This window comes from Exophiala xenobiotica (assembly GCF_000835505.1).
Source record: "Exophiala xenobiotica strain CBS 118157 unplaced genomic scaffold supercont1.5, whole genome shotgun sequence".
NCBI lineage: Eukaryota > Fungi > Ascomycota > Eurotiomycetes > Chaetothyriales > Herpotrichiellaceae > Exophiala > Exophiala xenobiotica.
The window spans coordinates 2,852,338-2,876,015 of NW_013562490.1; the positions used below are offsets into that span (position 1 = coordinate 2,852,338).

The 23,678-nt window shown below is 52.4% G+C and overlaps 11 protein-coding genes across 11 annotated transcripts; 7 read left to right on the plus strand and 4 right to left on the minus strand.

The window, feature by feature from the left end:
• Positions 1–309: 309 nt before the first annotated feature.
• PV05_08848 (uncharacterized protein) lies at positions 310–1,560 on the plus strand (the record flags this gene model as incomplete). The annotated part of the gene is made up of 1 exon (XM_013458389.1): positions 310–1,560. One exon carries the CDS (start codon positions 310–312, stop codon positions 1,558–1,560), a length of 1,251 nt encoding a protein of 416 aa, XP_013313843.1.
• A 910-nt stretch (positions 1,561–2,470) lies between these two features.
• Positions 2,471–3,964, plus strand: PV05_08849 (uncharacterized protein; the record flags this gene model as incomplete). The annotated part of the gene is made up of 1 exon (XM_013458390.1): positions 2,471–3,964. One exon carries the CDS (start codon positions 2,471–2,473, stop codon positions 3,962–3,964), a length of 1,494 nt encoding a protein of 497 aa, XP_013313844.1.
• A 508-nt stretch (positions 3,965–4,472) lies between these two features.
• PV05_08850 (uncharacterized protein) lies at positions 4,473–6,680 on the plus strand. The gene has a single exon (XM_013458391.1). The coding sequence runs from the start codon at positions 4,623–4,625 to the stop codon at positions 5,805–5,807; it is 1,185 nt and encodes a 394-aa protein (XP_013313845.1). The 5' UTR covers positions 4,473–4,622; the 3' UTR covers positions 5,808–6,680.
• On the minus strand, positions 5,869–6,413 carry PV05_08851 (uncharacterized protein; the record flags this gene model as incomplete). Its single annotated transcript, XM_013458392.1, has 2 exons — positions 5,869–6,033; positions 6,132–6,413. The coding sequence occupies 2 exons, from the start codon at positions 6,411–6,413 to the stop codon at positions 5,869–5,871; spliced, it is 447 nt and encodes a 148-aa protein (XP_013313846.1).
• A 235-nt stretch (positions 6,681–6,915) lies between the features above and the next one.
• PV05_08852 (uncharacterized protein) lies at positions 6,916–8,665 on the minus strand. The gene has a single exon (XM_013458393.1). It carries the CDS (start codon positions 8,369–8,371, stop codon positions 7,295–7,297), a length of 1,077 nt encoding a protein of 358 aa, XP_013313847.1. The 5' UTR covers positions 8,372–8,665; the 3' UTR covers positions 6,916–7,294.
• A 533-nt stretch (positions 8,666–9,198) lies between these two features.
• On the plus strand, positions 9,199–10,301 carry PV05_08853 (uncharacterized protein). Its single transcript, XM_013458394.1, has 3 exons — positions 9,199–9,395; positions 9,455–9,605; positions 9,686–10,301. Exons 1-3 carry the CDS (start codon positions 9,370–9,372, stop codon positions 10,106–10,108), a joined length of 600 nt encoding a protein of 199 aa, XP_013313848.1. The 5' UTR covers positions 9,199–9,369; the 3' UTR covers positions 10,109–10,301.
• A 28-nt stretch (positions 10,302–10,329) lies between these two features.
• On the minus strand, positions 10,330–13,189 carry PV05_08854 (uncharacterized protein). The gene has a single exon (XM_013458395.1). It carries the CDS (start codon positions 13,019–13,021, stop codon positions 10,943–10,945), a length of 2,079 nt encoding a protein of 692 aa, XP_013313849.1. The 5' UTR covers positions 13,022–13,189; the 3' UTR covers positions 10,330–10,942.
• Positions 13,190–14,383: 1,194 nt separating this feature from the next.
• On the plus strand, positions 14,384–15,586 carry PV05_08855 (uncharacterized protein). Its single transcript, XM_013458396.1, has one exon. It carries the CDS (start codon positions 14,557–14,559, stop codon positions 15,463–15,465), a length of 909 nt encoding a protein of 302 aa, XP_013313850.1. The 5' UTR covers positions 14,384–14,556; the 3' UTR covers positions 15,466–15,586.
• Positions 15,587–16,755: 1,169 nt separating this feature from the next.
• On the plus strand, positions 16,756–18,105 carry PV05_08856 (uncharacterized protein). The gene is made up of 2 exons (XM_013458397.1): positions 16,756–17,576; positions 17,640–18,105. Exons 1-2 carry the CDS (start codon positions 17,111–17,113, stop codon positions 17,756–17,758), a joined length of 585 nt encoding a protein of 194 aa, XP_013313851.1. The 5' UTR covers positions 16,756–17,110; the 3' UTR covers positions 17,759–18,105.
• PV05_08857 (uncharacterized protein) lies at positions 18,009–19,987 on the minus strand. The gene has a single exon (XM_013458398.1). The coding sequence runs from the start codon at positions 19,944–19,946 to the stop codon at positions 18,312–18,314; it is 1,635 nt and encodes a 544-aa protein (XP_013313852.1). The 5' UTR covers positions 19,947–19,987; the 3' UTR covers positions 18,009–18,311.
• Positions 19,988–20,177: 190 nt separating this feature from the next.
• PV05_08858 (uncharacterized protein) lies at positions 20,178–22,068 on the plus strand. Its single transcript, XM_013458399.1, has one exon. It carries the CDS (start codon positions 20,292–20,294, stop codon positions 21,888–21,890), a length of 1,599 nt encoding a protein of 532 aa, XP_013313853.1. The 5' UTR covers positions 20,178–20,291; the 3' UTR covers positions 21,891–22,068.
• Positions 22,069–23,678: the final 1,610 nt, after the last annotated feature.

A 23,678-nucleotide genomic window follows, 5' to 3' on the forward strand; every position in this document is an offset into this window, starting at 1 on the left:
CAAGGCCACAAAGAAAAGTCCCTTTTCAAGTTTCAACCAAGCTGCCAGTTTGGTGACTCACTCATGGCCACCCATGGCTGAACCCTACAAGACCATAATGTGCTCATTGCCACTCATCGTTCGCAGGTCCTCAACATCCCTTAAGCCTTTCGGTGTGGACGAGCAATTCCCTTATTTGAAAGATGTATTTTCCGCTTCTCTTCGTCTTCAACTGTGCAGGCAATCTTACAGTGCTGGCTTCCGTCAGCAGAACCAACATATCTTTGATCTACTGAGCTCCCGTCAAACAGATCAAGTAAACGGACCACAATGAGCAGGATCACACCTGCTGCCTTACAGGGCCCTTCACCAGGCCTTGAGGCCCTTCCTCCCACGATTATCGAGGGTATCTGCCATAATCTCATGCCGACGCACAAAGGTCCGATGCAACCCAACGAGACTAGTTATACAAAGTACAAGCTAGCTGCAATGTCCGGCAGAAAATACGCCGGGTCAGTCCGAATCCAACGACTCTTCCATGAACCACGCGCCGACGAGGCCAGACAGGACGCTCCGGCACTATGCAAGCAGGCGCCCATGGGAGTCACTGTTAAGAGTGACCCCTACTACGAAGATTTAGAGCAACATGTCCGGATGGTCGATGAAAAGATGATCTATATCCGTTACAACGACGACGCAGAGCACATGCCCCGCGATCGTATCAACCACCTGGGCAATTTTGCACGCACCTGCAAGCTCTTCTCCGACCACGCACGCAGCGTTGCTAGAAACCATACCTTCGAGCTCTCGATCAGCCCCTATGGTGTGGCTTTCGAAGGTTATCGTGACGGAGTCCTTGGGGATATGGGGCCCACGAAGCTAGAGGAACACGACATTTGGTGGACCCAAGGCCTGGGGGAGCTGCCGTTTCTGCCTTCAAGGGATGCCATTCAATGGGGAGTTGGGATTCCCCGAGGCACTGTTCCCGGAAACCTCGCATTCGGCAAATTCGTGCAGATGTTGCCTGTCATAAGAAGATTGAGCATCAAACTCGACGTTTCCGAACGCACTCGGCGATTCGGCGACCAATGCAAAGCGCGGTTCTACGCTGAGCAAATCTGCCATTGCCTGGTAATGTTTCCAGACCCGCACTTTCGCAAGATCGAAGTAGGAGTCAACTTGCATTTTGGTCACCCGATTCTGAATCAGACCAAGGAGCCTGGAAAGCAAGACGCCGATCGAGCTGCAGCCACGTGCAGGTACATGGCTATGAAGCTTTCTCAGCTTAAAGAACGATGCGATTGTCGACCAGAGTCCGAGGGATTCCTCCAGCGACCGCTGGAGATCGAATGGACAACCAAGTTTACCTGCGCACCAAGTTACAGCCTCGAAGCAGGCAAGCTGGAGAAAGCACTCACTTTGAGGGAACATGTGGCAAAGTTCAGCGAAGTGTTCAAACGCGAGACGGCTGGAGTGTTGACCACGGGGCGGACGTTTACTAGGGTCTCTTGGATACAGGATGATCTATGCGAGGAGAACGTTGGTGCGCAAAACAGAAAGTACGACCAAGTCACGGGGTAGGTACAATACTTGTACATCCAAAAATGAGACATGGGGAGCTCTCCAACATCAAATGGCCCAATGTGATCGAGGCGCACGTCTTGGGCATTGGCACATACAATAGAGCCACTTTGTGGAGAAATACAGGTCGTAAACACATGTTTTAGCAGTTCCCTATAGTACAATGGGGACCGTCAGGCTCAGAAGAAGATTCCAATTGTTTGTGCTCTGCAATGCCGCTGAGTGCAAAACTCATGTCACTGAGCGATACACAGGAGTCCTACATGTCGGACAATGCCTCCTACATGCTGTGCAATGTTCAGCCTCGTGCCAAGCTCGCACAAGGCTGCACTCCTTTTTTCTTATCTTGCAGACTTCGCATGCTCTGCACACTTCAGGACAACTACTTGAGTTGTTTCAGATGATATGTTCCTGGTAAGAGAGATCCTTGCAGTACAGCCAGATCACAGGGGAAGGGTGCAGACAGACGTAGGCTTTGAAGTTTGACTGTTTGCTCCCAGAAGAGTCACTTTCCGAATAAACAAAGGAACTTTCCTACGTCTTCGGCTGAGCTACCTCAATGACAACGAAGCTATAGACATACCCTTGGCAGGTTTGCTCCTTCGCACAACAATATGTCATATAAATGGACTTCAACTCATCGGGTAGAGTTGCCCTGGGCCCAGGGTGCGCTTGCAGTCGGCAATTACTTCCCTGCATTGTTTCGATCATATCGTTCATGCACCGGCGCAACCGCCATCCTCTCCTCTCCTCTCCTCTCAGGCTCATCAGCAACAGGCGACTTCACAGCTCACCTCCCTGACAGACTGTCCTGTCTCAAACATCCTGTGAACATTCCAGCAACCTCTTTTTCACAAACCTAGACCCTCTTGCAGCCCCAGCGACAAAGATGGGGCACACTGAGTCGAAAATGGCGAGAAGAGGAAGTGAGCAGTCATCTGGCGTTCGGCAAACATCTTCCACCAAGCTCAAGAGCCTTCGCACAACACAGAAGGAAACCGAGTCCAGTGAGCCGACATCCGAGCCAGTGCAGCCGACGGAGCTCGAAATTTCGCGGCAAGAACAGCAACCTTTCCCTTCAGGCGTGGCAGTCAGAGACTTCGCCATCAATGCCGGCACTGTTGAGGACAACCCAGAAGTCATCGGCTGGGAAGGACACTTGAAGCTCACCGATATGCCACCCGAAGTGCTCCGCCGCATCTGCGAAATGCTCCTCCCAGACCGATCTGTGAACCGGCCAGGCAAAGCAGTCCCCTCCTGGGACCACATCCCAGTTCCAACCACATGGTCTGGACCGCCCTCCTCCGGCGACGGCTTGTATCCGATTGAGGACTACACCGAAGAAGCACATGAGGAGCTCGACCGGGAAACGCGGCGTTCTCGACTGCAAGGCCGACGCAGACCTGAAAATCTCTTTCCTCTGATGGTCAACAGGAGCGCACGACAACCTACCGGACAACAACCTCTCGTTGTCAACGACCTTGCCAGCTTTGCGGGCACCTGCAAATTGATCGGCAACTCAGCCCGTAGCATCCCTCCAGTCAGACACTTTGTCGTTTCCATCTGCTATGACTATATGGCCTTCGAAGGAATTCGCTCCGAAGAACCACAACAATCGTACACAACTGCGGTACCAGGAGAATGGATCATGGTGAACAAGGACACAAACACGCACACACTGGGTATCATGCCACTCGCTCAAATACCAGGCAATGTCGCTTTCACCAGTCTCGCCAATATGTTGTCGAGAATCAAACACCTCACCATCAACATCGACCTAGACACCCCTGTGTTGAAGGTTTCGAAGCCAGAGTTCTTCCTGGCAGATTTCATATCTCGCACGGGAAGCTCAGACATCGCCAAGCAGGAATTGTGGTGCCAGAAGATTGGAGAGTTGCTGTGGTCGGCTTCTGGCAACCTGTCGCATTTGTCGTCGCTCGACATTGTCATCAAAGTCCATTTCGACGCCTTGAAGGTGTACCAGGAATACTTTTCGCGGCGGTACCCAGACTTTATCAGAGAGCGAGGCTCGTACCCACCTGGCATACTGAGAAAATGCCTTCACCGCAACAACCCGTCACAGACAATCGGCGAGGCCATCGTCCCGACTGTGAGAGACATTGTCAACCCTCTCATGGGGCCCTTGGCCCGTTGGCGCCTTCGCTCTCGAAATCTGAATCTGAAGGTCTTTGTGGACGGGGAGAGTCGGAGCAACAACTGGGGAGGAGATGAGACAGCGATGCACGAACGCTTTGGCATGGTTAGAGTCGGCTTTGGCGAGTTCGACGTCTTTTGCAGCATGCTGCAAGAGCAGCTGTGTGGTGGGAGCCGTGTGCCAAAGGCACAAAATGTCATGGCGGAAGAGAGGGCGTTTTACTGCCAGTTGGGACTTCACAAGCTGTAGATAGATTGATTAGGTAATGAGAATGCACGCGTGCATCATGGCACGCTTGAATTCCTGGAGGGCACCAGACACATCGTGGGTTGTGGACAGACTTGTAGATGGCATACGCAGCAACTCCAGAATATGAAATAGCAAAGGACATGAAGTTGATGTTCAGGGTCACATCCATGAAAAAGGGGTAGAATACATTATGCGGTCGGTGTAGTCCGCCGGAGCCAATGCTCTAACTATTCCGTAGGAGGATTCCAGCCTTAATTAAGCGACTCCTCAAGATAAGCCTGGCGCCCGCCGCAATTCTAGAGATACGAGCACGAGCGATATCTCTGAGGTCATTCTCTGCGCCAACTATAGAATTTTTCATTGGTCGTGCTTTGTGGTAGATAGACGCCTCGGTTCGAGCAGGCCTCCTAGAGATGGCGGCCACTTGAGCTCTATACTCCACCCAATTCCGGCTCGGTAATATTATCTTCCACATTCATTCAATATCCATCGCGCCGCACGCATTTCATGCTTACCAATATCCTGCAGTGCAGGTGTTCATGTATACTACTCGAAAGCTTGCCGTGGGAATGGAATCACAAAGACTGCCTTGAGCCGAGTCTGTCTCTGTGTCCCCCGACAACACCTCAATTCTCTCCGCATCTGTCCTCCAGCAACAATGAAGACCCTCAACTCATTATGGGCATTTCTGGCCCTGGTCTCAATCGCCTGCGCTGCCCACACTTCCAACTGGGCAGTTCTTGTATCGACGTCTCGATTCTGGTTCAACTACCGGCATCTAGCAAACACTCTGTCTCTCTATCGGACGGTCAAGCGCCTCGGCATCCCTGATTCTCAGATCCTGCTCCTCCTCCCTGATGACATGGCCTGTAACCCGCGAAACGCCTTCTCCGGAACCGTCTATTCGAACGCCGACCGACGGATGGACCTCTACGGCGAGAATGTCGAGGTAGACTACCGGGGCTACGAAGTCACAGTCGAGAACTTCATCCGCCTTTTGACGGACAGATGGGAAGAAGGAGTGCCAGCGAGCAAAAGACTACAAACAGACGAAGGGAGCAACATATTGATTTACATGACGGGGCACGGTGGGAGCGAGTTCCTCAAGTTCCAGGACAGCGAAGAGATTTCCAGCTGGGATCTAGCAGACGCATTCTCACAGATGAGGGAGAAAAAGAGGTACAATGAGATGCTGTTCATGATCGATACGTGTCAGGCCAACACGCTGTATCGACAGTTCTACGCTCCTGGAGTCATTGCTACAGGCTCGTCCGAAGAAGATGAGAGCTCTTACTCACATCATGCGGACAATGACGTCGGTGTAGCGGTGATTGACCGCTGGACATATTACGTGCTGGAATTTCTGGAAACTCGGGTCACGGGTCCAACGTCAGACAAGACGCTCGGCGATCTGTTTGATAGCTACGACGTTGGCAAGATCCACTCCAATCCTGGAGTCAGATGGGACTTGTTTCCTGGAGGTGAACAAGCGGGCAGGAGTCGAAGAGTGGTTGATTTCTTCGGCAATGTTCAGAATGTCGAGATTCAGGGCAACCAGACTAGAGTCGAGTCGCTGAAGGAGGACCTTGAAGGCTTGAAGCGCTTGGTCCAAGACTACGAAGCATTCGCAGCCGCCCAGGAGAGCAACGAGACTGAGATGTCTGATGTTCTGCAACGGAGAAATCCCGAGGCTGTCTCCAGTGGGAAGATTCAACCGAAGCAGCAGCACACAGTTGGGAAATTGAAGCTGTCAGAGAATGCACATTGGGCACGGCAGGTCGCTGGTGCGACGGTTCTCTCGGGGCTTGCAGCATTGTGGTATTTTGCTCCAAAGTTGGTGTGAGTCGCTATCTGCCTACATCGTTCACAGAACGATGTTGCCTTCTCAGGAGAGTGCTCCGCCGTCAAATGTACGGTACCGGCTTGTTCTTCTCCACCCACATTTTCTCGGCATCAGAGTGTGCCGGAGGCGGATCAATGCCCTTTGTACGCCAGAGATCACGAGGGGTCTCGGAGATATGCAGTTCCCAATCCAGCTCCACACGGTCGATAATGTATGGTTTCAGTGTCTGTGAGATGGACATCAGCAAGTCTTTTCACGACATCTCGAATTCGTCGAGTCGGGGAGCACAGCGAGGATGGAAAGATACAAGGAAGGAATTCTTACGTCGTTGATCATGTCCATCCACATTCTTCTGCTTTTCTTGCCCTCGTCGGTATCGGGCGAAGACATGGTTCTGGCAATCTGCTCGATGACAACTCGGACAAAATTCTTCTTCGGCTCTCCACCGATGAAGATCCCGTTCTCGTCGATGTCGATGAAGATTACGTTGACATAGAACGCTGGCAGGCCACGGGAAACGTACAACTCAGTGACCTTCTGGGCGATACCGACACGTTGATCTTTAGAGAAGGTCTGAGGGTGGGAGAAGATGCGCCAGAGAGGCATGTTGGCGGTTTCGGTGGTGAAGAATGAAGATGGGCTGACCCTACGGGCTGGGCGCAATGGCGAGGGAGGCTTGAGGCCAAAGTCGTTCGAGTTTTCGCGAATTATCAGAATTCCGGGCGACTTGACTCGGGAATGTCTAGTCTTATATAAGCCTCCTTCCGGGCGTATTGCTGTATCTTGCGAGATTGGACGGTCAGCACAGAGCCGTATTTGATACTCTGCCTCTCGGCGCCCTATATTTGACGACGAAACAGTAAGCTTCCTGACTTGTGTATTGCTCCGTCTTCAACTACTTCGTATTTATCCACACCGCTTGTCCAGAGGCTTGTGAGATGAAGTGAGGTGGCCAGACAACGGCTGATTACTCAACATGCCGTAGCCAAAGCTGTCTCCGCCAATCTCACCTTCCTCGTGTGCCCGCATTACTGCTTAGTAGCGTGAAGGGGGGTAGCGTGGTGGCGGATACATAAAGAGAATATTCCCTCTTCGGGAAGGGAGTGTGAAGGGCTGTGAGTGCGGAACGCCGCACGAGAGAGGGAAGCTTTGCGTTGCACGCCACGCTGCGATGAGCATTCTCCTAGAAATGACCCCGACCGTCTCAAACAAACAAAACAGTACAACTGTCTGGTACATAGGTAGGTAGTGTGTAGCACCCGTGGTATCGAGTAAGCAAGCAGATTTGTTTCAGAGTGGCTTGCGCAGTACTCTGCATCTTCCAGGCCATGAGGCCAGAAAACATAGCCAGCCCGTCGGAAGATTGAGTGAATTACTTGGACGAGCTGTTCCTCCAGGACCATTCTAAAAAGGACTGGGTGAACATTGGAAATCATGAGGTGGTCTGGGTTCACATGCAGGTTCAATACTCAAGCTCTCCCGTTGCTTCAGCTCTGACCGACAGTAGCAGAACGAGAACACCTCTCACATTGACACTCAAATCCCCATATCCTCGTCAATTTTTCTCTCCGTTCAGCCGTGTCCATATCCCTCTCATCGCCACCGAGGTAACTTATACACAACTCCTCGCCGGCCCGGATGTCCCGACTTGTCCAGAACTTCCACGTCCTCCCGTTCCGCTGCTTGGTCAAGTTCGGCTTGCAGCTATGATTCCAGTAGCTTGCGGCCGGCCAGACGCCGAAGCCGAAACACTCGCTTCCCGCCGTTCCAAGCTCGCCGCCCTCGTCGAGCGAGCGCAAGCCGAAGGAATTGTGCGTTGTGCGTGATTGGATCGTGCGCAACAATGATGGCTGAATGTGTGGAAGGAGCTTGTGGGGGATGATGGAGAGCAAAGACAGATATGCGTCGACATGGAGATTGAGATCGTCGGCGTTGATGAACGCTTGAGAATCGGCGGCGAGATCGGCCGTCACCTCGACGATGTCGTGTTGGCGGATGGACTGGATAACGGCGTCGAGAAGGAACCATATCGTATCTGGGTCCGGGTGAAGTGATTGAGCTTGCCGGAGAGCTTTGAGCTGCGCCTTCGTCGGCGATGGGATTGAGCGAGCGGCGCGGATGAGGGTGGCTTTGTCCTCGGCGGCTGTCCAAGCCTTGTCGATGGCCTCTGGGGAGGGTTTGGAGAAGTCCTCGATCTCCGTGTCCCATAGCTTCTGCTTACGAGCAAGTAGATTCTGGACTTCTTCACGAGCGACGAGCGCTGCGGGTGGCATGTCCGTTGTCCAATTGGTCTGGCATGACTCGCTGCAGAACACGACGCTACGGGCGTTGTCGCGGATTTTCCACAAGACGCCGCGGTCGTAGGAGAAGCATTGCGCGCAGACTTCTTTGGCGTAGGGCTTGTAGATAGCACTGGCTGCGACGAGGGATGTTTCGAGCAGTAACGTGTCTCGTGGGATGTCGATCAAGGCGAAAACACCGCGTCCTGACGTTGCTGTGGTACGGACCTCGAAGAAGGATGAGGTTGGACGGGCGTTCGAAGCAGTGGGGAGAGAGGGGGACATAGCATGTCGACCCAGCTTTCCCTACCTTATTCTCCGCACGGTCAAGGATCTAGCAGCATCGGTAGCTAAATGGTGCTCAAAAACTGGATTAAGCATTGTCGAGAACGACATTCAAAATCGGCGGAGGTTTTCGAGATGCTTGGCGCCAGCCGAGTCAATTCCCGTCTACTTCGATTCGCATCCTGGCACGCATGGCCTAGCGTTCGTTGGGGCGGAACAACTTCACATCAAGTAGCGAAGGAATCATAGCGAACATCTCGAAGCGAAGCGAAAGAGTAGAGACACAAGTACAAATCCCCCCCCCCCCTTCCCCCAGATTGAGAGTCTGTGAGGTTGAAGAACGTTTTTGATAGTTATTCGGTGGTCGATATATTGACGTCATTAAAATTTCCCACGTCACAGCCTCGTCGATGTATCAACAACCCACCAACACCTCTCATCGACTGACAAATCGTATACAGAATTCTGCAATTTCTACAAGTGGAGGGAAGTACAGCTTCGATCCGTACAACAATGTACCACATCCGGAAGCGGAATAAACACAGATCGATCGCGGCACGAGCGAGTCCCACTAGGCGAAAGATCTTGTGTCATGGGGGGCATCATCATCAGTGACGCACTTCATCTTCCCGCATTGCAAAACTCCAATGAACTGTGATCTGAGTGAACTCCTCCACCTCATTGTAAGTGACTGGTCATGATTCATTTCGGGAAACAATGGGGTCGTCACGGTCGTCCATTGTGTGCCCTGACACGCCTGAGTTCCCCCTCATCGAGCTTTCTACGTAGTGGCATGTTGCGTGACCTGTGCCATACCTGCCGTCCCTGAAGAACGACGTCACCCCTGTATGACACTGTCCCAGTCCCTCATTCTCGTTCTCATATACTCAGCAGTCTTCTTCATCTTCCAGACCTCCGTACCGAATTCTCAATCTTACCACCAAACTCCCGCCTATTCAAATTAGAAATAACCAACCAATTTCACACAAACATCCACCATGGCTTCTGGACAACCTCTTGACCCGTTCGTCTCTCTTCTCACCTCCTCCCGAAACCCCCCGGGTCGAAGCTGACGCCCGATAGATACAAGGCCAAGAACAAAGATGAGCCCGGCGTCGAGACCAAGATCAACGAGCTCAACAGCTTCATCCAATCCCAGAAATATGGAATGATGACCACCCGCGTCGCCGACTCCGGCCTTCTCGTCTCCAGATGCATGGCTCTGGCTGCTCAGGTACAGCTCCTGTCACTTCCCACACCGCACCCCACATCATCGATCAGCTCACAAAAACTAACACAACTGGCTTAAAATAGGAGAGCGGTGGTGTCGACCTCCTCTTCCACACAAACACCGAATCGGGCAAGACCCACGACCTCGAATCCGACTCCCACATCAACATCTCCTTCTGCGCCTCTAACGGCAGTTGGGCCAGCATCTCCGGCACCGCGAGCGTCATCTCCGACCGCGACTTTGTCAAGAAATACTACACTCCATCCCTCAAGACTTGGCTCGGTGACCTGGGCGACGGCACACACGACGGCAGTGAGAATGACCCCCGTATCGGCATCATCAAGGTGAAGGCCCTGACTGCAACATATGCTGTGTCCCAGGGCACTTTCATTGGCAGGGGCGTCGAGATGGTCAAGGGTGCGATCACGGGCGAGGCGGCACAAGTCAATGCTCTCCGTGAGATTAACGAGCAGGAGATCCAGCAGTGGAGATCTTCACACTCTTGAGGGTCATCCCACGTTCAAAAGCATGCTGACACTTGGAACTTTGTTGAGCATGTCTGCTGCAGAGCCCCTGTCTACGAGTGACACACCACGAGCAGAATGAGAACATAATAGCTTTCCCTCTGCGCTCAATGCCACAGAAAGCAGTAGCACGCCTGCTCCCAGGTTGACAATACCAGGGCAATGTACAGTATCATACTTCAAACCCCTCTTCCACGTCCCATGCTTGATCGTGACCAGAAGAAATATCTCGCAATTCGAAACAATCTAGCAGTATGGCCACTAATACGCTGAACCCATACTCCGTACAGTAGTGTACACATATTGCATTAGAGGAGATTGTGATTTCCCTTGCCCATTCTTGCCCATCCGTACTCCTCACTATGGTCATCACTAGATTCACACAATGGTATCATGCTCTCACGCGCACCAATTCTATATACATACAACGCACCAACACGCTCCTGAGACACCAGGAACACCCCTCAGTAATATCCAGCGTTTTCCAGCAAGACGAGGGATCGAGAATTGCCCTCTGTTGCTCAACTCGTTCGGTCTGGCAAGATGATGGCCGAAAGTGTTAATACAATGCCTCCGGGAGGTGAAACCCTTCCTCGGCAGAAATACGGGCTGAGATCTTGATGAGCAGAATGGAACCCGACCAAATTGTCGAGTAGGCTGCGCGACCGATGCTCGCCACTCAGTCGAAGCCATGGTTGGAGCCACCGAACGTGGCGCGGGACAGCTCTTTGTCCCTCTCAAAAGCGGCCGCCGTAGAACTTCCCGCATGAATGCACCGATTGCCTCCGTGGGCCGCAGGCTGGACCAGAAGGTCGATTACCAACTTGATCTCCGGTCCCCGGAACCGCCATCAGTTGATCTGCTTCCATAACCGCCGCCACCAGAAGATCGGCCTCCATAGCCACTGCCGCCAGAAGACCTGCCACCGAAGCCGCCACCGCCAGAAGATCTGCCACCGAAGCCGCCGCCGGAAGATCTACCGCCGAAGCCACTGCTGGAAGATCGGCCTCTAAACACACCTTTGCCGCTGAACCCCTGACCAAACGGATCATCTCCATCACGATCCCCTCCTCTTATGCGTCGCATATTCCCACCTCGATCCGAGGAGTCCGGGCCAACCTCGAGACCCCTTGTCCCTCTGAATCCCATCTTGTCAATCCAGTGGCTGGATACATGAGGAGGTGTCTGAAGACCCCAGCCAAATTTGGCGAGGTCGTTTGCCATGTCGACTATGCTCTGCTTGCTCCTGCTCGCCGGGCTCTGAATCATACCGCCCAGGATAGTCACGTAAGCTTTTGACTTATCAACCATCGAAGTTGCTTTGATACCCGTCTCAACATATTGCATGATTTTTCCAGCCTCTGCCGACAGTTGTGAGGGCTGAGTCATGTCGAGCTTAGCCGTCTCCAGGTTCTCGTTCTCATTGATGTTGTGAGCGTGGATGTCGCTGATGAGTCTTCTGAATTCGTGCCGCTCGTCATCCTGCAAAAGTAGCCAGCCCTGGCCAGACTTGCCGGCGCGTCCAGTTCGACCGAGCCGATGAATATAGTCTTCACTTGTTCTCGGAAGGCCCACTTGGATGACATGTGAGACATCGGGGAAGTCCATACCACGAGCCGCAACATCAGAGGCCACCATAATGGCACTCGAAGAGTTGCGGAACTCTTGGGTATTTCTTTCTCGAATACTTTGGGTCAATTGAGAAGACATTTCGAGAACCTTGCAGGGTGCCAGTGGATGCGGGGCGAAGAATCCGCCTCTCTGAGCAGGATCGCGGAGGTTCTTTAGAATCTCATAAGCAAGCCTGACTTCGTTCACGGAGCTATAGAAAATCATTGCTTTGAATGGCGGATTGTTTTCGGGGTCTTGCTGGTGTGCCTGGGTGGCTGTGTAGGCGATTTCGGTAATGGCAGGAATTTGATTCTGGAGACCGGGCAAGTACACAACGTTTTGGGGGACAGATTCGTGAGTAGCAGCTTCGTTTGGATCGACGGTCCTGACAAACTTGAAGTCCGGTTTCATAGTCTGTCTCACCAAGCCTACCACAGACTTGGGCATCGTGGCAGAGAACATGAGGGTTTGACGGTCTTTTTCCCGCAATGGTGGCATGTGGGATTGTATCTCGGCAATGGCCTCTGCAAATCCGATATTTAGCAGGCGATCTGCTTCGTCCAGCACGAAAGTTTCAATGTTGTCGAGTCTGACACCGCTGTACTGATCTGATAAGAGATCGTTGACTCTGCCGGGTGTTCCGACCAGAATGTGACAACCCATACGCTGCATGAGTTTGAGGTGATATGCTTTCTGAGTGCCTCCAACCGCAGTCTGTACTTGAATTCTGGTTCCTTGGACAAGCTTTCGTGCCTCATCAGCAATTTGTTCGGCGAGTTCTCGGGTTGGGGAGATGATCAGAGCTCTAGTATCACTGATCTGAGGTCTCGAGGCCTCAAGGTTCGGATCTCTGAGCATGCGCTGCACAATTGGCATTAAGAAGGCCAAAGTCTTTCCAGTACCGGTACGAGCTTGAGCAACGACATCGGCACCGTCCAGACATTCATTGATGGTCATACGTTGGACTTCAGTCATGTTGACAATATTCCTCTTCTTAGTCAGGTTGTTAGTGATCCTTCGATCAACAATGCCTGCGTCGGCCAGCTCTTCAAAGGTGGAGTATTCTCGGTCGACATTCGAGATGTCCTCGGCGCCCATATCTTCGGCGACTGCATGTTGCCGGCTTTGGGAAATTGATGAGAACTGGCTGGTGCGAATGGAGGTGGAAGGTATCTTTCTTTGAGAGAAGGGAGTGAAGCGTGGAAGGGGGGAGACAACGGATGTCGATTGAATGCATCGGAGTGCTCTGAAGGCGAGACGCCCCTGCCGGGCTGCGCCGTACATCTTGAGCTCGATCGGAAACCTGTAATCCAAAGCGATGAAGAAAGAGCCGATATGGATGAAAATACGGCTTCAGAGAAGGAACGAACGAACTAAATGAAGATGAAGATGGAAAAGTAGAAGGAGGACCAGGAAAGAATCCCTAGGAGACTGTCGCGAGTCCAAAATTTCCACGCGGACAAAAAGTTCTCGGGACTTTCAGAAAGAGAAGCACAAGCGCCATTCTCCCGCAGCCAATTATCACGCTTCATGGTCCGCTAGCCTTTTTAGGATGATAAGATAACAGTTGGACTCTTTTAAAATCTCCTTCGCTGCTTTTCATCTCGCATGAATGACTCTGTCCATCTTCCCAGAAAGCAATCATATTGACGGCATATGGAAGAAGGGATTGCTATGGGGAAGCTAGAGATTGTAAGAAGGAGCTTGGATAGTGAATCCCAGCAAGCTCCTGATGCCCATACTTAGCCTGGACTTCACCACGGTTCTCGATGATTGTGGAGGTCCACGTTGTTAAGACTCATGTGTCTAGGAAGGGGTGCGACCAGTAACCTGGCTATGGCTCTTTCAAAATCTAAAGGTACTCCCGTATGAGCAGACAATTAGTGCTTAACCAAGCGGAATATCTGTTTGCATTCCGCACCCACCTTGCCAAAAGAATCAAGAGGTCCCCAGCAAGGCATAGAAAACAAGCAGGTTCACGAAGGACTGTGTGACCCAGAGGCTGCATGATGGTAGTCTCAGCTGACGATATCTTCGTACGGCCATCGGAAAAGCTGTAGATGGTGTTCTATTTGGTTGATGTTGACGAGATTGGACTTGAAGGTTACATTCGACACAATACATCTTTCGCTAGTAAGGGTCTGCGTTCTTGACCACGCATCGTCTGAGGCAGGACTCGGTTGGTGTCAAAGAAGACCCTTCAAAAGATACAAATATGTACTGTGGTACATGACTTGATTGAATTGAGTGGGTCCCGCCTGACTCGCTGGATACGCTATCAGCCTGGTGTAGGCTATCAATCGGAGGGCCAGCCATTTACCGAGTCCAACCTTTCACAATCCCGTTTTCACCAGTCCCGCATGAGAGCCAGTAAGACGGCAAATAAGCTTATGGTGAATGGTGATTGCGAGGGACTGTGCATGCGGCAGAAACGGCACCGTGTCCGGTGGAAGACCCAGTCGAACATTGAGCAATAAGTAATCGATCGCCTGTCCCCGCAGCAAAACCCACCCGAAAGGTCGCCATCTAGCCACTGATTCGCAATCAAAGATTGTTTGTAGCATCGGCCTGGTCAACGGCATTGGACAAGAGGGAGCCACGATTCGCTATCTCGCTGTGGAGTTGGCTGTCAACTCCGAGGCCCTCGACTTTCTTGCCACTTCCCCTCGTCTTTCTCCAGCATTGATCTGTGTACTCGTATCCTTTCAAAAAGTGGCAGTCTTACTGTGCTCATCTCTCGACTTATTACCCGCGGTTAGAAGGCATCTCCTCTGTCAACAACCCAACATTTGTCCATCAAAATTACACCGCATCTCATCATGGCACCTCCCACAGCGACTTCTACAGAAACATTTACCCCACCCATGGGCTTCGACACGCCTGACGGCCAACCTGAAGGCACCGCACCCAACGAACCCAAACTGAAACAAGGTGCCGCCGAGATTCAACTGCAGAAATTCCCCAGCCCACCACGCTTCACCGACAAATACGAAGAGCGCGAATACCTCAAGGGCCGCCTCGCCCTGGCCTTCCGCATCTTCGGCAAGTATGGCTTCGACGAGGGCGTGGCTGGGCATATCACCCTCCGCGATCCGGTCGACCCTCACACGTTCTGGGTAAACCCCTTTGGCGTGGCCTTTTCCCACATCAAGCGTTCCGACCTCATCCTCGTCGACCACGAGGGTAAGGTCATCGACGGTGGACCCTGCCGCTTACTCAACACAGCGGCGTACATGATCCACGCGGCGATCCACAAAGCCAGACCAGACGTCCTCTGTGCAGCACACTCGCATAGTATCTATGGGCGGAGTTTCTGCGCCCTCGGCCGACCCATCGACATCATCACCCAGGACAGCTGCGCTTTCTACAACGATCATGCCGTGTATACGCAGTTCAAGGGTATCGTGCTGGCGAAAGAGGAGGGTGAGAACATCGCAAAGGCCATCGGGCCCAAGAAGGCGTGTCTCCTACAGAATCACGGCCTCCTGACGTGCGGTCAGACCATCGAAGCTGCGACGTTCTGGTTTGTGAGTCTCGAGAAGTGCTGTCGTGCGCAACTCATGGCAGATGCAGCGGCTGCTGGTCGTGGCGGCGAGACCGTCAAGATCGATGATGAGGATGCCGCATTCACCTACAAGAGCGTTGGAACGCCGAGGGCAGGCTGGTTCAGCGCGAAGCCCATGTTTGATGTCATGGCCAGGGAGTGTGGAGATGAGTATCTGCAGTAAAGTAAGCTCGTAATGAGACTTTCCTCAGATGCGAGATTTCGAGCTCTTTTATGAATTGATGCTATGCGGTGAGGTAAGATAGTTCTTGTGAAACCAAAATTGTTATGCCCTTCAATCCAAATGGTCATTGTGAATTGCATGTGCAGATTCGGTTATCCACGTTAGCTCGGTAAAGCCCTTGACTAAGGTAGTTAATGCGTCTGGTCGCGATTTGAACAATCAGGTCCGTAGCAATGGCCATTGATAGCCCGAGCAGTTCTGGGGGTGATATTTAGCCAGGCTTCTCAGGCGTTCATGATGATGGACCTATCCACGGCGTGGTCATGACAGGAAACTCGTCTGGGGACGGATCAGAGATCAAGTTGTGGTTGATCAATGACCGTGCTTCTGTGGACTCTATCTCAAGGGAGTTGCTCGATAATGAGGTTGTGGCCGCCAGTGCCACCATTGGAGTATTCTCAACGAAACCGGTTGTCTCCGTTCATTAGCGTGGGTGAGAAGGTATGAAGACTGGTGTCTCGAGAACAGACCATGCTCAATGGTTCCAGCATTGTCCAGTTTCATGTATCAATCTAATTGCACTGGCGTGTACTTGCCGGACACCGTTGATGGCCCTGAATTCTACCGAAAGGAAAGCAGTCTCGCAGTCTCCCATATGACGAACATGGCTTCGGATATCGTTGTCCAAGGCTCTGACGTGCATATCACCAATGATCGAGCGTCAGTATCATTCAGATAGGCTGTTGATCTTTTGTTGATCACCATGCCATCGACGTCATAAGGCTAGATATTTGGCCTCAAACAATGTAATTTTATGTGAGCACTCGTCGAGTCGTACAGAACAGGGTCAAACGAAGCTTTCGATCTGACGGGCAGTCGGTCGCCGACTCTCCGTGCTCCAATGTGTCCAGTTCATCCTTTTGCCGGCGGTGTTCTGGTCTGTTTCACCTCTTTTGTCCCTGATCGCTTGAGCTCCACGAGCTCTTACGTCGACGCTTGAATCGTTCGTTTCGGGGCCCCCTTGTCTATCGTTTTCATCTGGCCAATTGTACGAGTGGCTGCCAAACGGCCTTCATCACCCGGAACGCCTAAATCTTCTGAACCCTTTTCGGCCGCCGAACAACCAATGTCTGGTGTCGGCCGCATCACTGGGCTCCCGCGCGTAGACATGCTGGCCCTGTGCGACGAGCAAAGACCAAACCACTTGGCAAGCCACTCTCGTAACAAAGCCCAGTCACCCAGTGAGCAAAATGAGGGGCTAGGATTCGTCAGGCATGGTCCTAGTCCCTGCGGCCCTGACCCTGCGTAAAGCTGAAGACGAACGTCTCTAAAAGACGAGGGCCTCAACCTGGGCTGGAGAATTGTCCAAAGAACAAATAAAAGACGCTCAAGCTGACATCTCCTCGTATTTGCATCGCAGTCTACTCATACCCTTCGAAACCAAAGAGTAATCTCTCAGACTCTGCTACTCAATCACCAGTCTTCACATGCTTCAGGCCCTCCATTGATATTGGTATACACATCTACATTTCACACCACTACCACCGATCCCATACACCTCTCTCTTGCGTTTCGTCACACGAAGCCTACCGCGAAAAGCCAGTCTACCCATCCATCCCATCCTTATAGCAAAAGAAAGTCCAGAATGTCCCACGGCGCACCCGCACCCCCCACCATCACCATCAACGCGTCCGCCGTACCTGCGCCGGCGCCCTCCTCAGCCCTCGGCAGCACACCCGTCACCGCAATCAGCTCCCCGCCCACATCAGCGCGCCCACAGAAGCCCGTCCTCGTCAAGACGTGCTACCTCTGCGACGAGCAGAACCCAGGCGACTTCTCGCCCACGACCAAATTCCTCGAGACATGCCTGTTGTGCTCACGGAATTTCTGCCCGATCCATAGGTCCGAGTCGTGGGACCAGGTGTGCAACATCAACCACGCATCTTACTACCACGAGTGTCTTGACAAGGCGCGGGAGGAGCTGGATGCCCAGGGCAGAGGCACAGAAGGCAACAAACGCGCGCTCGCCGAGCAATTGATCAACGAGGGCATTTACCCCAGTCTCGGGGAGCGGGAGAAGGCCATCTTCTCGACGAGTCCTGTCACGGATGGTAAGCAAAATCGCCCCCCGCGTTCAAGAAGAACGGTCACAGTGGCTGACGTCCCGAAAACAGAGAAAATGCACGAGATCGAACAGTTTCGCAGTCTCGACGCCGCGTTGACGGGCTCGAAGGGTAAGAAGGGACAGCCAGTGGAGGAGGTGGATATCGTCGGGGCAGATATCGCTGTATGAGCGAGCGGTTTAGGTATGCTACATCCGAGTTGGGGTGGTTCACCTGCTGGCAGCAAAGTCCGTGAGCCAGGCCTAACATGGCATACTCAGATAAGGAGAAAGGAGATGCCGGGACAGAGGTTCCCCATGCTTATCTTACCTGAGAACTCTTATGCGTTTCGACTTGAGCCGTATAAGCCCGGAGATTGAACGTGCTGCTTTGGCAGAAGATCAAGATGGACAACCCAGGTTGCTATTCACACGTAGAAGAACAACGGGATAACAGCAGCGACGAGATATGTCCTGTCATAGCAGCGTACATCACGATCAAAATATTTGTATACCCTCGATCCAAGACGAAGATGTCGTGTCCATTGACAAGGCTGCCAAGTGCAGTACAAAGGCACTCCTTTGAACGGCATATCCCACGCTACCCTGATTGATGTTAAAAGCTCTCAAAACTCCATACTCGCTCATAATGCATACTCAAGTGCGATCACAGCGCGAACAAGTGTTACATCCCTTCGCTGGAATCGGGCATGCAGAAACGCAGCCTGACCAAAAGAAGAACCGCTCAAACACACTTGATTGCCTCCAATACACCCATCGCCCTCTGTCCCTCGCGTTCGAAAACACCCACCACACGCTCCGCCTCCATGCGCAGACTAGTCTCCGCCTGACCCGCGACATGCTCAATCCACTCCTGCACCGTCATGGACTGTTCCTCGGCAGACAGTTTGCCGCCCGTAAGGCCCAATAGATCGGCTGGTTGAGGCGTACTAGGCTGGAAAATAAGCTCGATGTCCGCTGGGTTCCATGTTGGGATGCGTTCGCCGGGTGATGACGTGGCGAGAGGGATTGTCTGTGTTTGACTGGCAAGTAGCTGTCGAACTGAGGCGGGGCGAGCGCTTGGAGGGGCGTTCTCGATGTCTGAGGGCGGCGATGGGCTTGTTTGCTCGGGGACCTGGTGCGCTTGAAGTTGTGGCTGCGTCTGTGCTTGCGGTTGTGAATGGGATTTTGTAGCTGTTCTTGGAGTCACCGATGGTCGTGTCGCGGAAGGAGGTGCTCGCGTCTTAATCGGCGTGGGCGAAGGCTGTGGTGGGACGCCGACAGGGCCCAGGTGTCTGGGCGAGCTAGGTATGCCAGGAATATTCGCGATGGTTGGGTATTCGACGTCAGGCTCTGGGCTGGATTCGGGACTGGGGAGAGAATGTTGTTCTGGGAGACCTTCTGGTTCGGGATCGATCTGAGGCCCTGGCTGAGCCTGTCTCGGTGTCTCTATCGCTTCTGTTTCCTGCTGTTCGACCTGTTCTTCGACGGGGTAGGGCTCTGGTACTGGCTCAGCTTTCTTCGTTCTAGTCGCTCGCGTTGTCTTTGCTCGTTTCTTGGTTGCCTTCGTTGCTCTCCCTGTGCGATTCCGCTTGCCCTTTGTTGTGGCTGTTGATGCGGTGGACATTGTTGACATTACTGATGTTGTACTCGTGTCTATTGACTCGTCGAGATCGGGTATCTCGTCCATACTAGGGGCTTCTGAGAGCATAGTTGTGTTATTCGATTGCGTAGATAAACGTGTTGAAGCTTTCGATGTTCGAGAGGATCTTGATGCGCGGCCTTTCTTTGCTTTCGGGCGTTTTGAAGGCGCAGTCGTGCCTGCAAAGTGGAAGAAGGGACAATCAGGCGATCTGCGGTAGTGCTCGTTGAAAGGGTTATCTTTGGGTTCCCAGCCGTCCAGTGATAGCTTGCAGTATGTGCAGCTCACGAAGTCGTCGCTTTCGGGTGTAGGCACATAATACCAACCTGCTTCTACCATTTTTTCGGTCTTGCATGTCCAGCCACGTTTCGACTCATGAGGCCAGCCGATTGCAAATGTACCTCTTCTTGCATCAGCGGAGTGTTGTCCAGTGGGATCTTCCATATTATTGACATCCCAGCTGGTGTTCTGACCAGCATCCATTAATATCGCCCACGCGCAGTCACTTGAGTGTTTCACATGTTCTTGGATTGGATCATCGTCTGCTTCCCACCCGTCCAGAAATCTTCCGCACAAGAAGCAGATGGTGTTATCATTGCTTTCGCTCGAGGGTTTGTAGTAGAAGCCTGCTTTGGCTAATTCTTCTGGGGTGGGTGTTTTGTGAGGCCATCCTAGTTTTGAGCGTTTGGATGGAGGTTCAAAGGTAGCAAGTCGCGATTCGTATGTCGCATACTCCATTGCGAGCTTGTTCTGAGTCGTGAGTTGCAGTTGAGAAGCGCTCGTCCACTGCAGGCACGAGTGTTTGTTGTCGCGACGCAAATGGAAACCGGGTCGGCGCCTGGGAAACTTTGCCGACTCCAGCTCCTTGCTTGGCACGTCTTAGTCATCAAGGGGTTGCTTGCCAATGACGCAAGGCTTGAGGTAAGCCTGAACTTAATGGACAACAGAAACCTCCACGTTGAACTTCACACCGATTCCAGCCTGCACACGACCCCGTTCACCAACACAACATGCGGACCTCCAGCAAGCGATAGCATTGGCGATGAACCATCCTGCTCAATATACTTTGTTACCACCTGAAGGATGACGCTTCGAGTAGTGCCCAGCGTCCTGGGTAAGAGAGGGTTTCAAGAGCTCTGCGCGCGTGGCCCTCGACTCCCACTACTCGCAGCCTCCAGACGCTTACCTCACGTTTATTTCCGCCATTATGCTACTCTACAAGAAGAGCATGGAGGTGACAGCGGTCCCCCACCGGGATTTAACGCCTCAAAGGCCAAACAATCATCCGACTCCTCTGCCTCAACGAAGCCGCAGTCTGCAACGAGCAACTCCAGCTCCTCCGAGAATCCCAGTCCTTCTTCTGGCGGGTCCGCCAGGCCATCACCATCCACAGAAGGACCCTCCGATTGGGAAGACCACCCTGATCTAAGCATATCAAAGTTCTCCGAACTACCGAGCAGAGACTTTGGTGTCAACCAACACATCATCATCAACGAGGAGTTCAAGGAAGCTCTAAGACAAATACTTTGGAAATTTCGTGCCCCTATTCGCTATGCCTTCGCATATGGATCGGGTGTGTTCCCCCAAAGCTCTGGAAAGACCTCTGGAGATTCCCAGCTTCATCCTTCTCCTCCTGAAGCGATAGTGAAGATGCAGGATGGTAACCAAAAGATGATTGACTTCATATTTGGGGTATCTTACTCTCAACATTGGCATTCTTTGAATTTGCAGGAGCACCGTAACCACTACTCGGCTGTTGGCTCTCTCGGATCCTATGCTGTTTCCAAAATCCAAGACTCTTTCGGAGCGGGCGTCTACTTTAATCCTTATGTCACCGTCAATGGTACTTTGATTAAGTACGGTGTGGTCAATTTGGACACATTGTGCAAAGACTTGTCAGAATGGAATACGTTATACCTTGCAGGCCGACTGCAAAAGCCGGTTAAGATTTTACGCGACAACCCTGCAGTACGCCTGGCGAACCAGGTCAACCTGATCGCTGCTGTCCGCACCGCTCTCCTTCTACTCCCCCAGGAGTTCACCGAGCGAGAGCTCTACACCACGATCGCTGGCATCTCCTATATGGGTGACCCTCGAATGACCATCGGCGGAGACGACCCTCGCAAGGTCGAGAACATTGTCAAGCACCAACTCTCCAATTTCCGCCGTCTTTACGCGCCCCTCATCGATAACCTACCAAACATCTCATTCGTCGACTCGGCATGCTCGAACCAAGACTGGCTAGACGACCCGACGGTCAATGCAAAGCTAGCTCAAAACATGGACCCTGTCACGCGGGGCCATATGGTCCGCCGTCTGCCCAGCTCTTTCCGGCACAAACTGTACTTTGAATACCAGTCGAAGTTCAACATCCCCCGAGCAGAGTTCATGAAGATGCTCGAACAGACCAGAGACGAGGATCCGGACCGCATCCGAAAACGCGAAGGCGGACCATTCGAGCAGCGGATCGCTTCTGATACGGAGGGTGGAGGGCTACGCGAGGAAGTTCGCCAAGTGATCGAGTCTACGATCCGTTGGCCTTCGTTCACGCAAAGCCTCAAAGGTCCGATTACGGCTGGCTTCGCACGGAGTTGGCGGTATGCGAAGGAGAAAAGGGAAAAGGCAAAAAAGGGGGCGCTCGCGAGACAGGAGGAAGAGGCCAAGGAGAAGAAGACTGATTGAGCGGAAGAATCAGTGCTTGGGTAGGGCTGGGTGACGCATAACATTTCTTGTGTATATCTATAGCAGACTGGATGAGACGCAGCTACTTTCCTGCCTCTCCAGATTATATGACAAAAATTCGAATGATGTTGGTGGGATGGCCACGATGGACCCCCAGCACAGTACGCTTGTGACCGAGTCGATGACCTTCCTTTTGGATGTGGAGATTATTATCCAGCCTAGTTTATTTCTACCTGAATTCTCCTTCCTTTGGAATATACGTAATGAAACCCAAATGCTGAGCGGAGTTGCCATCATTGGCATACGTGTCACTGGGTATATACGTAGTGACACTTGCCCTCACGCTGATGAACGGCGCCCTTCAAATCTTGTCCCTCTCGCTCGCAGCAGCGACTTTCCATCCAGCCTTCCACAGGACATAGAACGGAATGCCGACGCTGTAAAAGTACATGGCTGACCTGAGATAGCTGGCCGATTCGCTCCGGACAGTCATGTACAAAACACTATACAGCACCCGGGCCGCGAGGTACTCGGCCGCGCAGATGTTCAATTCGCGAGGCGAGATGTTTGTGTATGTGCCTGCCAACTATACGTCGATTGAATTGGAGTTAGTATGAGTCCGGTCCAGCTGTTCGTGGTCTGGGATGGAGGGGGATTATCCAAGTCAAGGGGATGTGGGATGGGTTTTGGGAATGAGAAGCTAGGTGGAAAATTGACAGCAACCAGGAAGTTCCGGTGGCTATGAGAGCAGGCCAAGGACACATAGAGTGGAGTTTGGGAGTGAAAGAGTCAGTATGGGGGCGTACCATAGCCGCAGCAAACAACGGAAAGCCCTCGAGCGCATTCAAATGGCACCCTCGTGCTCGCCATAGCATATCCGCGGTCTCCTTGGGAAGACTCGGGCCGAGACGCTCCAAGTTGGCACGAGGGACCATGTTCGTATATGCGTAGTTGGAGGCCTTCATGAATTTGGTGAAGAAGTATAAGTGCGGGGGGTATGCGAGGGCGTAAGATAGTGGGATAGAATGCAAGGCGAAGGCGTAGGAGGAGAAGTATGGCAACGGAGTAGAAGTGGTACGAGGAGAAGGGGAGTAAGTCGTTGGTTTGGATGGTGAAGACATGATCGTCGATTGAGAGATGGGGAGCGGACTGTGGTTGTGGTTGTAGTTGTCGATAGACGGACTTGAGATGTAGTTTGTTTGCAGCATTGACGAGAGAGTCATAGATCCGTACGGAGAGGTCCTTACCTTTATATGCCCCCAGGCAGGACAATGACTGGTGGCCTACCTTATTCCTCGCGTTATGCGAGCCATTTGAGGGTGCATTGAGTGGCAGACATGGGATAGAGACGGCCTTGAAGGACCATAACGTTAAGGAAGGCTGTCTGACTTTGCGTGGTGGAGCAAAGGAGAATGGGCCTTCTGATGATCGTTGTTACCACTTGTTTAAGCGGCACGATTCTTCCGTTGTGGCTTTCGCCGTTGAGACACATAAGGAAACGTGCAAGGGAAGCGGACTGGAAGACTTTATCGGAGTGAAGATGTTTCTTCGATGGAGTTCTTGCGGCCTTCCTTTGAAGATACGATGGCTTCGCAGAAGATTTCTACGTCATAGGCAGTAGGGCGGTAATTCCTCTTGCAGCAGGCCTTGAATGAAACTGTGTCCAAGGCAACAGCGAAGCAGAGGAACATGGAGACACTTCTCGAGGCCCATAAGCGATTGATAGAACGAGTGCACATCCAGGGAGTCGATATCATTACGACACGTAGTAAGCAAAACGAAGTTTGC

Excerpts from the sequence above, each read along its gene's own strand:
- PV05_08850 (XM_013458391.1), top strand. The coding sequence starts at position 4,623 with ATGAAGACCCTCAACTCATTATGGGCATTTCTGGCCCTGGTCTCAATC.
- PV05_08852 (XM_013458393.1), bottom strand. The coding sequence starts at position 8,371 with ATGTCCCCCTCTCTCCCCACTGCTTCGAACGCCCGTCCAACCTCATCC.
- PV05_08853 (XM_013458394.1), top strand. The coding sequence starts at position 9,370 with ATGGCTTCTGGACAACCTCTTGACCC. Across the intron at positions 9,396-9,454 it reads TCTGGACAACCTCTTGACCC|ATACAAGGCCAAGAACAAAG; the intron begins GTTCGTCTCTCT and ends GACGCCCGATAG. Across the intron at positions 9,606-9,685 it reads GCATGGCTCTGGCTGCTCAG|GAGAGCGGTGGTGTCGACCT; the intron begins GTACAGCTCCTG and ends GGCTTAAAATAG.
- PV05_08854 (XM_013458395.1), bottom strand. The coding sequence starts at position 13,021 with ATGTACGGCGCAGCCCGGCAGGGGCGTCTCGCCTTCAGAGCACTCCGA.
- PV05_08855 (XM_013458396.1), top strand. The coding sequence starts at position 14,557 with ATGGCACCTCCCACAGCGACTTCTACAGAAACATTTACCCCACCCATG.
- PV05_08856 (XM_013458397.1), top strand. The coding sequence starts at position 17,111 with ATGTCCCACGGCGCACCCGCACCCCCCACCATCACCATCAACGCGTCC. Across the intron at positions 17,577-17,639 it reads GACGAGTCCTGTCACGGATG|AGAAAATGCACGAGATCGAA; the intron begins GTAAGCAAAATC and ends TCCCGAAAACAG.
- PV05_08857 (XM_013458398.1), bottom strand. The coding sequence starts at position 19,946 with ATGGAGTATGCGACATACGAATCGCGACTTGCTACCTTTGAACCTCCA.
- PV05_08858 (XM_013458399.1), top strand. The coding sequence starts at position 20,292 with ATGACGCTTCGAGTAGTGCCCAGCGTCCTGGGTAAGAGAGGGTTTCAA.